Genomic DNA, 12,907 nt, shown 5'->3' on the forward strand with positions numbered 1-12,907 from the left:
CGCGGGATTATAATGCTCAACTGCCGCGCACGGATCAGCACCTAGCTGATAATGACGGAAAGCTGGTGTACGAACAATGTATGGTATAAATGACCAATGTTGACAACTCTAACTAACTAAAATGACAAAACCCGCTATTTCAACAATCTGTGCGGACCATGATGACTAACTGTAATATGCACTTTTGTATGGTATGCCTGGTACCCAATGTCACATGATGTTTCCGGTATATTACCTGGTTTCTACCATGTATTCGGACTTAGTATTCGACACACCCCCCAGTTCTTAAAGCCTGCATTTTCCTGGCTTCAAGAGCTGTCAATTCCTTCATTTCTGAGCCTTCCAATGGCTTCAATTCCATCAATTTCAGGCCTTCCAACAGCCTCTATTCTCGGATCAGATGACTGATCTCTCTCATCCCAATCAGCTCTCTGAAGAGATGCTGCTTCTGTCTCGGAAGCGCTTTCGTAAGGCCATCTGCTGGTATAGCCGTAGTTAGAACCCAGTCAACATTGACTCGACCCTCGCTAACCTCCTGTTTCATCCAGCAACGATTAATGTCAACATGTCGGAGCTTCGTATGTATCGCCGCCCCTTCCTTTGTTAACAAATCGACGGTTTGCTGGTTGTCACACATGATAGATAGTGGGTGGTTAGGTTGGAAGCCTAATGCAGAGAGGACTCGACGCCACCACTGTACAGTTTTGCCTGCCTCGGCTAGAGCTAGCAGCTCTGCCTCTGTGGTCGACGTGGTCACCGTCTTCTGCTTAGTTGCTTTCCAATCTATAGGGCCCCTATATAGCTTGCAAATATAACCCTCGGAGCTTTTCCTATCCTTATTGTCTCTAAACGATATATCGCTTACAAATTCAATTGATTTTGTAGCTAGCTGGAGACCGTGGTTTTTGTTATGTTGATCTTAACGATCTGTCTCTCTAGAACCATACTCGATGGCCTAGTACCTAGTCTCGTACAGGTATTATATGACTCGGTCGATAGCATCAATATACTTAGGACCGGGATTGGTTAGGAACTTAGCTAATTTAGTTGTAGCTTTTGTAGCATCTGGCCGGGTGATGGTAGTAGCATACTAAGTAGATCCAACCTTGGCCTAGAAACCATGAATCTGACTCGGTGACGCCACTCTATTATATAGAATCAACTACTCGGTAGCTATAAGTAGAGATCCTACTTTCCTTATAGTAACCAAATTATACCTTGCTACCATACTCTCAATATAGCTATCCTGGCATAACCAAAGCTTCTTTTGTTCCCTATCTCTAAGAATTCGTATGTTTAAGAACCAGCTTGTATCTAGTTCACGTAATTCCTATTGCTTCTTAATCTCTCGATCTAGCTAAGCTGCTTGCTCTATGTAGTCGGGATGATTCACTATAATAATGTCGTCGATATAAAAGAAGACGATGATACCGGTGGTAATAAAGATATATAGATCTTCCGGCACTAGGGTAAGGCCTAGTTTTACTAGTACCCTAGTTGCTTCTTGCTGCTATAGTCTTGGTAATATACGTAATCCGTATAGCGCTCTGTAGAGCAGCCAGCATTGATTTAATGCTTCGAATCCTAGAGGGCACTTTGTATATACCTTACTTTATAGCACTGAGTTTAGAAATGTAGTGACTATATCTCTCTATATTATATCTAGATCAAATGTAGCTACTAATATAAAGATAGCCCTCGCTATCTTAACAGCTAGTGTTACGGCTCTCTTTTCCTCTATAGATAACCATTAAAGATCTCTACGAACATAGATTCTCGCTTTGAACTTCTCTAGCACACTATTAGCATCGAATTTGTATATAAATACCTACTTTAGTAGTAGCACTTGTATACCTCGCTCGTTCGGAATTAGAATCTAGGAGAATGTCTCCTTTTTCCTCAATGTCTCGACCTCGAATATAGCCGCTGTTTTGAACTGCTCGGCGAATCGATAGGTCTTTAATTGATTCTAGGTCTCTAGCGGCGGTAGCAGGTTATCCCGGTATGGCTTGGTATCGAACCGCTTGTTCATACCTGTAGTAAATGTATATAGTAAGCTTGGTGGCTCTATCTATTCGTCAAGAGATAGGTATGCAGTATAATCTGGATCCAACCTTGGTTTCCTAGATCTGGTGCCGGTGATGATATTTGATATGTCGATATCACCTACTATGTCTCTTAGTGCTCGATCTGAACTTGCTTAGGACGATATTTCTCGCTAGAATAGCTCTAGGGTCGGCGAGTATACTATTTCTTGCTATAGTTGACGCTCTATCTTAGTTTCTTTATCTAGTCCTTCTACCCCCCTAGTTTCGATCGACGGTATCACAGAAATCGGATCTAGCGACGATGGGATGGTTTCTCGGGGTGCTGGATTCGATAGAATCGATGGATTCGATAGATTCGATGGATTCGATAGATTCGATGGATTCGGAGATGTTGATGCTATTCTAGATGCTAGTGATGATGATCTTGGTGGTAGAGAGGATGACAATGATGGTCTTGGTGGTAGGGAGGTTGGAAAGCTGCTAGGCAGGTTATCTATATGCTCCCTCGGTCCTATCTGGACCTATGGTCCTATCTAGTCCCTTGGTCCTATCTGTATTAATGTTTGCTCCCTTGGTCTAGTAATAGACTATGGGGTAGGCAAGCTAGTTACTAGCTTGACATCTATATGCACTGGAGTTCTCTCTTTAGCAACTATCTCTCTAGCTGCTTAGCTAGCTATTTTATCATCTATTTTATCAACTACATCGATAGCTGTATCAGCTGCATCAGCTGCATCAGTTTCATCGATAGCTATATCAGCTGTATCATTAGGTATATCGACAGCTATATCGGCAGCTATCTGGCCTTACTCGGTAAGCTCAGTTTTATTATCTAGAGCTATCCTCGCTATTAATCTAGGCATTTGTATCTGTGTACTAAGCTCAACTTGCGCTTCTTCCATAGTAAGCACAGCTGGCTATATGCCTAGTCTATCTGTTATGGTACTAATTGTATTTTCTTGCTTAGGTAGGGGTCTCGATTTCGAATACCGTCTCGTCTCGTCGAATATAGTATCTCGAACGACGTCTACCCTCCCTATACCGCTAGTACGTCCCTTATAAGGGAACCATACTTTGTATAGGTTCTTAGAGATATACCTAACGAGATATCCTATCTCTACTCTAGGTGACATCTTATCTGACTGGGTCCTTTTGATGATTCTCGAGTACGTTAAGCACCTATATAACCTTATATTCGATAGGTTAATCATCTGATATTAGATCCCGTCTGGGGTAGTATGTTTTATCAATTCCTTCTAAGGTATGATCTATTGGCTACTGGTTTTACTAGGTTTAATGACCTTAGTGGGGGTCCTGTTTAGGATATATATCGCTGTATATATTGCCTCTGGCTATAGAGTATGGGGTAGCTCTATATCGTTAATTAACGCTCTAGCAGTTCGTACTATTATCCCCCTAGATCTCTCGGCTGGACCGTTTATTTCTGGTAAGCTAGGTGGTGAATGCTCAATGGTATATCCCTCTACCTCTATTATTAATTCAACCTTATTGCTAGCGCTCCGCTCGTTATCATAGTGGACCACTCTGATTTCTAGTTTTAACCAGTTCTTGACTAGTGCTAGGAACTTCCTAATAGCTATCTAGTAGTTATTTTTCTTGATATAGGTGAATATAAAGTGGCATTTAATACTATCTAGGTAGAAGTGAGTTAACTAGATATATCTATTATAGGCCGGCTGATTCTATACTAGGTCGAAATGGACCCTTCTAAATACACTATATGCTTGGCCTATCTTCCGGCGAGAGATCTGTCTTGGTATATCTACTAATTGACAAGCTTTATATACCTGCTCTATGCTAGGGTTGCTTTCAATGGTAATACCTTCCGTTATCTCTACTAGCTTAGTAATACGCTACTAGCTGATATAGCCTAGGCGTCTATACTAGGTTTGAATCGATGCTTCTGCTCTTGGTTCTTAAGCTGACTTCTTGGCCTTAGTTGCAAATACCAAGTCCTTAGGTTCGAGTTTAGGATACTAAAGATCCTTCGGCTAGGTCAACCAGGATAGCTTTATGTCCTAATAGACTTTGAAAATCGGTTGTCTATCTTTGGACTTAATACAGTCCCTTCTGAAGTTTATCATGAGACCTCCTTTCATCATCAACCTATGGGATATCAGATTAGTATGGAAATTAGGAGAGTATCTGACGTTATATAACTCTATCCTTACTACCTTTCTACTATTAGGACTAATACTATAGATGACTATAGTGCCTACCCTGTCGATTTTCGTCTCTATATCTCCTACCTATACGCTGCTCTATACGTCCTCAAAAGTCATAAACAACTCTCGATCGTTATATATATGCATTTATGCTCTAGTATCGACTACCTAGCGCTTTCGTACGGGCTGTATATTGTCGATTTGGGTCTGGTTTTAGGTGGATATAACGGTGGTAGAGACGTCAATGTGCTTGCTAGCCGGTGGTATGGCTGCCTATGCCGTACTAGGTACTGTCTTACTAGCTGCTGTCTTGCTAGCTGCTGGACTAGCTGCTGCTGAACTAGCTGCTGCTGTCTTGCTAGCTATTGGACTAGTTTCGGAGGAGAAGAAGCTATAACCTTGGTCTTTAAAAGCGGTATTCGCTTACTCTGTTGCTTTTACCTTTTGACGTTTCTTATCAACCTAGGCTTTCTAGGCGGGGTTAGCTTTTATTGCTTTCTCCTATTTGTCCTTAGTACCTTGGTTTCTTATATATGAAGGCGGCTTATTCTCATCGAATACGTCCTAACATTTCTAAGCTGGATGCCGGCTATTGCTCTGGCTATATAGATAGGGTCTATTCCTAAATGATTCCTTATTTCTTGTCGAATTCGAATCACTTGGCTTTGCTTCTTTATGACCTTGCTATGTCGAAAATATAGCTCTAGAAATGCCTCTCTGGTTGGTGGCTGGCTTGCCGTAGGTGATTTTCTAGTGAGCTCTGTATCGGTTGAGAAGCTCGGTAAACGTCACCTTATCTACTTTATCTTATAGTCTTAGGGTCTATGTTTTATAAAACCTAGGAGACATTACTGAGATAGTATCTAGGAACTAAGTTGGAGCATCATCTACTTCTAGCATTTTCGCTCTCTTATACCTTGCCTATACGGTCTCCTAGTTCAACAACCACTTGTCGATATCGGTATTCCGATCTAATCCTCGATCTAGGGTACGCTAAAGCTAACGAAGCCTAGCTGTATTTGTTAGATCACACTCGGCGGCGAACCGTTATCGGAGGTTACGGAGGAGGTCATACGGTATCTTGAAGTCGATGATGAACGGTTGGTAGTTAGCGTGGACGCTATTCCGAATAGCTGTCACCACTACGTTTAGTCCTTTCTTCTGCTAGGTATAGGCCACGTTGTCATTGGCCTATTCTATCTATAGTATCTTATATATATCGGCCTATTGGTCTTTATACTGTGTTTGTGCTTCTGCAATTGAGATGACTTTCTTAGGTGCTACTAGTAGCTCTGGTCTCTTATCATTGCTAGGATCATATAGCTCCTATACGTCGAATTGCACTACAATCGATTCAATGTTAGCTAGCCATGCATCCCATATCGTTGTATCCTTTAGTATAACGCGAGAGGATGCACCCGCGGAGAGGTATTCAGCCATTTGATGTTCGTTGTCCTTTGTGGACAGGCTTCCGATTCTTGATTCAGGGGTTGGTTCAGGGGTTGGCTTCGGCGACGGGGGTGACGATGTAGTGTCACTTTGACCTCAATTCGACGATAGCTAGGTTCAATAGAACGATTCCGGGCTCATAACTGACGGAAAGCTGGTGTACGAACAATGTATGGTATAAATGACCAATGTTGACAACTCTAACTAACTAAAATGACAAAACCCGCTATTTCAACAATCTGTGCGGACCATGATGACTAACTGTAATATGCACTTTTGTATGGTATGCCTGGTACCCAATGTCACATGATGTTTCCGGTATATTACCTGGTTTCTACCATGTATTCGGACTTAGTATTCGACAGATAACACTGTTCCTGGATACCCAACGCGCATACCATGTGCATTACCATTGGCTCCGTTTGCGCACGAGAAGCAATGATTGAAGGAACCGAGTATGCAACATCTTTAGTATCGACTGATTTTGAGATTGCGGTACGGAAATAGTGTATTGCCTCTTGGTCGGCCGCGCATGGATGGAAACTGCTAGGAGGGGATGTGCCATTGCCAGAGTGATTAATGATGCTCGGCGTGGGTGAAATAGTTGGATCCAGAGGTGATATGTTATTTTCTGATATGAGTAATACTGCTGTAGAAGGGGCCACATCCTCCGATTCCTCTCGCGATGGGTGTGGAGAATCGTGCGGTAGATGAGAACGTTTTCGAGTGTATGGCCTGCGGGGTCGAGGAGAGTAATCACAGTCACGACACAAGCGCAGACATCGCCGACATGTGGGCTGTTCTTCGTCACATTTGACCTTCTTTTCCCGACAGGTCCAACACCCTTGCTTGGATCGGGGATTGGAGCGTCGAGGAGTTTGACTAGTCAATCTGCCGGCCATTATGGAGGGAGCACGGCAATGAAAGAATATGCAAGATAGATACCCTCGTCTATTTCAATAGTCAGTTGATTACATCGGGGGCTCGGGAAACAAGCGGGGGAGATAGACAAGATTAGCCGATCGGTTAGTTCCATAGCGCAGAGATAAGCAAATTCCAAGCTTGGCAGTATTGATCACCTCTGTAAAGATAAAGAAGAGTACTTAAACAAAATAAAGCGGAAGGGGACCTCATTGATGAATTTCCACCGATTGTTACCATGAAGTCAATTTCACTAAACATTGTTCGTGGGCATATCGCAGCAGCTATCGATGCTGAGGCGCAGGCCCTACGACAGCTCAATCATGACATTCACAGTCACCCAGAGATCGCATATGAGGAGGTTTATGCCCATGACACGCTGACAGACTTCCTTGGGTTGCGCGGTTGGGCAGTAAAACGACATGCATATGGTTTGCAGACCTCTTTTGAGGTAGAAACAAACACTAGCGAGGGGGGACCAGTCATCGTGTTTTGTGCCGAATATGACGCCCTTCCCGGGATTGGACACGGGTGCGGTCATAATCTGATAGCTACATCTTCTCTAGCCGCATTCCTAGGCCTCGCAAAGGCTGTTCGGGAGATGGGGCTGGCTGGCAGAGTTCGCATCCTCGGAACTCCGGCAGAGGAAGGAGGCGGGGGGAAGGTCAAGCTTATCGAAGCGGGGGCGTTTAAAGACCCTGAGATCAAGGCAGCGATCATGGCTCATCCGATCTCGCTGTGTGGCCTCCCCGACGGTTACCAAGGAATAGCCGGGTTCCAAACTATCGCTAGTCACAAAGTCAGGGTTGAGTACCGGGGTCGGGGCGCCCATGCTGGGGGTGACCCATGGCGTGGACTCAATGCTCTGGATGCTGCAGTAGGGAGCTACAATAGTATTTCGATGCTACGGCAGCAGATTCAACCAGATGAGCGAGTTCATGGGGTAATTGAGGACGGCGGGAAGGTCCCAAATGTGATCCCAGACTATACCCGTATGAACTGGTATATTCGGAGCGGAACTGCTGCCCGTGCCGATGAACTACTTGCGAGATGCAAGGGCTGTTTTGAGGGCGCTGGGCAAGCCACTGGCTGTCAAGTCAATTATATCATGTATGCGTTTCTTCGCTTCCTTATATTCACCAGTTCAACTATTTCTCAGAGCATGCTAACGATTGTGTCCAGGGCACCCACTTACAAAGAGCTAGTTCTCAACGATAGGTTCTGTGACCTCTACACGCAGGAAATGAGTGTTCTGGGACGAATGGTTTTGGCCAAACAGGAAAGTATAGCCTCCATCTCCACCGACATGGGTATGCTCCTCTCTTTCCTAATGAGACGCACCACAGATTGGCTAATTAGTATCTAGGAAATGTCTCCTATGAGATCCCCAGCTTCCATGGAGTCTTCGGCATTCCAACCCCTCCAGATATCCCAGGTCACCATCCAGAGTTCGCGAAAGCAGCTGCCTCCGACCAAGCCCATGAAGAAGCCATTATTGCTGCCCATGCTATGGCCATGCTTGGTTGGAACGTTTTGGAGAAAGAAATCAAGTAAAGGCCAGTGCGGTTAGTGGTGTAATGCAATATAAAACATGAAAGTTCATTTTTATCGCACACACTAAATGATCAGCGATATTAGTATTCATATAGAGTAGAAATAATCAAACAAGTTTCTTTTTTAATGCTGAGATTATATCTGTCCACAAAAGATCATAGTACTATTACGCACTAAATAGATAGAACAAGATATTGATTTCTGAGCCAACTCTTATCCGGCAGATCTAAGACTTTATCAACATACCAAAAAAACTATTCCAAAGTGTTACATATAATCAAGGTATAAGATAAGGCATTGGCGTTCAGATATGAATCTATAGAATGTTGCCATTACTCTGTTGGGGGTGCCGCTCGCCTAAGAAAACATGTTGGAAATTGGCCGGCAACGACAAAAGAGACGAGGGATGGGGCAATATCGCGAGCAGCATGGTATTTCTGCTCAGAGGAATTAGCCGATCGGTTTGTGAGCTGGATTGTCTCTGTCATGAGCCGAGTGGAACCGATCTCCATTGAAATGGAGAACAGATGCTAGCTATAAAGCGCTGAACAAAGCCAGATATCCTGTTCAATATGACAAGACGCCTTTAAGTTGGTTTTCGGGTCACAAGACACACAGAATAAAAACATGAGCTCAAGTACTACAAATTGCACTGAAGAAGGATTTGGCAAAGACACCTTCGGGGATCCACGGGTCTCTTATCAAGCCTCAAATGGGATAGTCGAGTTCGACGGCCTAGCCGACGCAACACACCCTTTTAATTGGCCGCTGAACAAGAAGTCCGAAGTCCTTTCCTGCGAGAAAATGTATACTCCGTGTTAACAAATATTCATTTGCATAGGTTCACCGTATCCGTGGCACTCGCATTTTCTACATTTACTGTGGGTTTCAACTCGTCACTCTTCTCAGCAGCAACTACTCAAGTCACCAATGAATACGGAGTATCCCCTATTGAAGCAACTTTGGGAGTCTCCTGCTATGTTCTGGGCTTTGCTACCGGTCCTATCTTCTGGGCTCCCTTCTCTGAGCTGAAAGGAAGACGACTACCCATTTTGCTAGGTATCTTTGGATTTGCGGTATTTTCCTTGGGAGTGGCATCCGCCAGCAACATTCAAACCATCATCATTTGCCGCTTCTGGGCTGGTATGTTCGCTGCATCACCCATGACCGTAGCCGCAGCGGTATTTGCCGATATCTTCGACGGGGCGGCTCGAGGCCCAGCTACATCTTTATTCTGCATAAATGTGCTGATGGGACCTATGTTGGCCCCTTCAGTCGGTGGTTTTATATGCGCATCTTCTCTGGGGTGGCGCTGGACCGCATGGCTGGGGAGCATTATGGGATTTACAGGGTTTGTCCTTGATATGCTTTGGCTGGACGAAACGTACGCACCCATACTTTTGACAAAAAAGGCGAGCGCTCTACGCCACACGACTGGGGACTGGAGCCTACACGCGAAGCATGAAAAAATCGTTTTGGACAGGAGGACGCTGGTCGTTACATACCTCGCCCGGCCCCTTCGTCTACTGTTGACTGAGCCGCTGATCTGCCTCTCCTCCATTTATCTCGCCTTCATCTATGGGCTTATGTATCTGTTTTTGTCTGCATACCCATTGGTCTTCGAAAAGGTGCACGGTTTCAGCCCTGGTGTAGCCGGACTCGCCTACCTGGGGCTGGTGCTGGGGATTTTGATAGGCGGGGCGTACGTGATCTCCATGCAACCATCCTACCGCCGCAAGCTAAAGGCAAACAACGGGATAATTATCCCGGAATGGCGTCTTCCTCCCGTTATGATTGGCAGTATAACATTCGCAGTCGGAGTCCTCTGGTTTGGCTGGTCGGGGTACCGTGCTTCTGTGCACTGGATTGTACCAGTACTATCCGGCATTCCTACCGGATTTGGGCTGTTCTGCATCTTCCAACAGCTGCTGAACTATCTTGTTGACATCTACCTACCTTAGTGAGTGGATCATGACGCGTGTAATATCCCTAGGCTGACCATGTGCACAGTTCCGCCTCCGTCAATGCGGGCAGCTCGATTCTTCGTTCGTTGTTTGGGTTTGGATTCCCGCTATTTGCATTGTCATTGTTCGATTCATTGGGTATTAATTGGGCGGGAACACTTCTTGGAGGTATTGCTGTGCTGTGTGTTCCACTTCCATGGATCTTCTACAAATGGGGTCCTCAATTGAGGGCTAAAAGCAAGTACAGTTTGAAATTGTGAGAAGATGGCGAGAAGTGTGATACATAGGGTTAAGCATACAGTAAAAGTGATTAGATGATAGATATATGAATTCGAAGATGCTAGTATTGGTGTTGATTACAATATTTGCTATATTGTTTAGAAGTATGAATAGAATTATATGGGAGGCCTTATTCGTCAAAAATGACAATGCCTTCCATCTATTTTGTTATATATTATTATGAAGACCCAGAGTTTGGCATGTCGCAATCTTTAATTCTGTTCATATATCGTTGAATAGATGAAAGTCACGCAAGAGAATGAGAGTGAGAATGCTGGTCTGGAGTGCGTGATGAGTTACTGTAGCCCATAAACATGGACGCCCTATGTAGGGGGTTGCTCTGCTAGGCATCCTATCGATTGCTATACGTAAAATCGTCAGTATACAGGTTTCTATGCTCTCAGGATCGCTGTGCATACAATTGCATATCTAAGCATCTACTGTACGATAGGAAGAATTCCTGGAATTGGGAGACCTAGAGCCTGTCAAAAGAAACGCATTAGTGTTTAATGTAGCTTATTTGCATGATACGTGTACCATTATTCAGCGCTTTCTCGAAATTACATATACATGGTTTCGATAGATGTTTCTACGAAAGGATCTCACAAAATACATCCTTCTCAAAGCGCGTACCGCCAACTTGTCCCAATAAGAGATCATGCGACATGCACTAGGCTAATTTCGAGGAGTAGGCACTTTATAGTGTAGCCCGAGTTGTTGGGGTGTCGTACTTTATTTTGATCTAGCTAATTTAGAATTGACGACCCGTCGCTTAACTCCAGGTAACTTTTCTTCTTTTCAAGACAGCACAAATAACAAAACCCCTTTTCCAATGGCCTCTTCCAAGCCACCCCTCCCATGATATCCACATATCTTAAATTAGTTGGAGATAACCAAGGATCCCTCTATATGGCTCACGAGATTGACTAGGAAGACGCCTAGGCCTCAACAAGTCCCGCCGATTTGGTCCCGCCTTGGCGCTTACTTGGTGCCAAGCCACTAGCTTTAGTTCTGTCTTGGCATTACCATGCCGATCACCCTTCTATATAGGTAATTGTCTAACCTCAATAGGTATGGTCGAAGCACCACAGCACCAGAGCTCTATTTCGTGCTGCGGGACCGGGACCAATAATCGGCTGGTGCTGCGGGACTTGCCAAGGTCTACCAACTATTCACATGTTGGCCGAGCCGCTCTACGCTCCCTCCCCACTGGCGCTTGCATTCGGCAGACTGGTACTTATCAACCTCTTCGATTATGCCCTATACGCTTTCCGCCCTCTTAAGAGAATCGGAATGGTCTAGTTCTAGCAGCCCAGTCTCCACGGTATGTACTTGGGCTTGATATATAGCCCCGTGGAGTATACTAAAGCGGTGTTGTAGGACGCAATTCCTCACATGTCTTGATATGGAGATATATGTGGAAGTATGAGCAATAACTGACTAGAAGAGCCCGAGGGCTTGAAACGTCATGTCCTGTTTTCCATTGTTGAGTAAATTCCGGTGCGCTGTCTAGATGAGCCGTTGACATTCAAGTGATTTGATTCTGATCGGTTTCATCAAACACGATTCAGGTTAACTCAGAAATTATACTCCAGGCTGTCTGCACCAAAAAAAAACCAGAAAATATTGTTTCCTCGAAGCCTTGATGGTCTTCAACTCAGCTTCAGTGCAATAAGGTTGAGGGTAGACTTCCGCAAAGCACATAGATTTGAGCCCATAAAAGCCCATCTAGGCCTATCCATATTTCTACGTTACCTTTCAAAATTACCTTACGTTTAAGCGCCGTTTTCTTATCTTCTACTAAGGTAATATTTAGTTGTTATTAGAGAAGTAGAATACATAGAGTTAAATTTATAGATTACCTAGTAAAAATTATATAACGTATTATAAAGATGACTTTTAAATTACAGATGTTCCCCTAGAAAGTACTAGTACTACTATATAGTCATAATTCAAAAATATATATCCAAGATATCAACTTCACCCATTTCACTAATTCCCCAACTTCTAGAGGTCGCATATAGTCCAAAATTACACTATATACTAATATAGCACCTCAAAATCTATACACATTAAATTCAAATCTTCAATAATAAGTAGAGGGCCGTAGTACAGCAATTACAGTAGTAGGTTTTTAGGCGCCAAGACCCCTTGATTGGGCCCGGATGGGCTTTTATAGGCCCAAATCTCGTCAAGGTCTACTAGGGCCTTCTCCCTACTAATAGAACTGGGCACGCTTCTGAGTATTACATAATTATCCTTTCGTGTCATCAATACTGGCGATTATTTGATTCAGTAGACATGGCATCAAGACTTTGAAAGGAGAGGCGGAGAGTAAGAAAGGAATAGCAACCGATGGTCTTGCCTGTAAAGCAGGTATATGCGGATAATAAATAATCCAAGGTTGTCCAACCCCTCCATAATGACGTATAGCTGAGCGACTTCGTATGGGCTTCCCTTCATTCCTTCTGATCACGCCGTTGAGTTGACATTCTAGTCCAAGGAA

At 44.1% G+C, this 12,907-nt stretch overlaps 2 protein-coding genes across 2 annotated transcripts; both read left to right on the top strand.

Annotated features, from left to right (window-relative positions):
• Positions 1-6,842: 6,842 nt before the first annotated feature.
• On the top strand, positions 6,843-8,158 carry N7537_009648 (M20 family metallopeptidase; the record flags this gene model as incomplete). Its single annotated transcript, XM_056900702.1, has 3 exons — positions 6,843-7,714; positions 7,787-7,914; positions 7,971-8,158. The coding sequence occupies 3 exons, from the start codon at positions 6,843-6,845 to the stop codon at positions 8,156-8,158; spliced, it is 1,188 nt and encodes a 395-aa protein (XP_056749370.1).
• A 627-nt stretch (positions 8,159-8,785) lies between these two features.
• N7537_009649 (MFS transporter) lies at positions 8,786-10,382 on the top strand (the record flags this gene model as incomplete). The annotated part of the gene is made up of 3 exons (XM_056900703.1): positions 8,786-8,937; positions 9,000-10,118; positions 10,169-10,382. 3 exons carry the CDS (start codon positions 8,786-8,788, stop codon positions 10,380-10,382), a joined length of 1,485 nt encoding a protein of 494 aa, XP_056749371.1.
• Positions 10,383-12,907: the final 2,525 nt, after the last annotated feature.

The sequence above is a fragment of the Penicillium hordei genome, assembly GCF_028827395.1.
Source record: "Penicillium hordei strain IBT 12815 chromosome Unknown utg000005l_segment0_segment0, whole genome shotgun sequence".
Classification (NCBI taxonomy): Eukaryota; Fungi; Ascomycota; class Eurotiomycetes; order Eurotiales; family Aspergillaceae; genus Penicillium; species Penicillium hordei.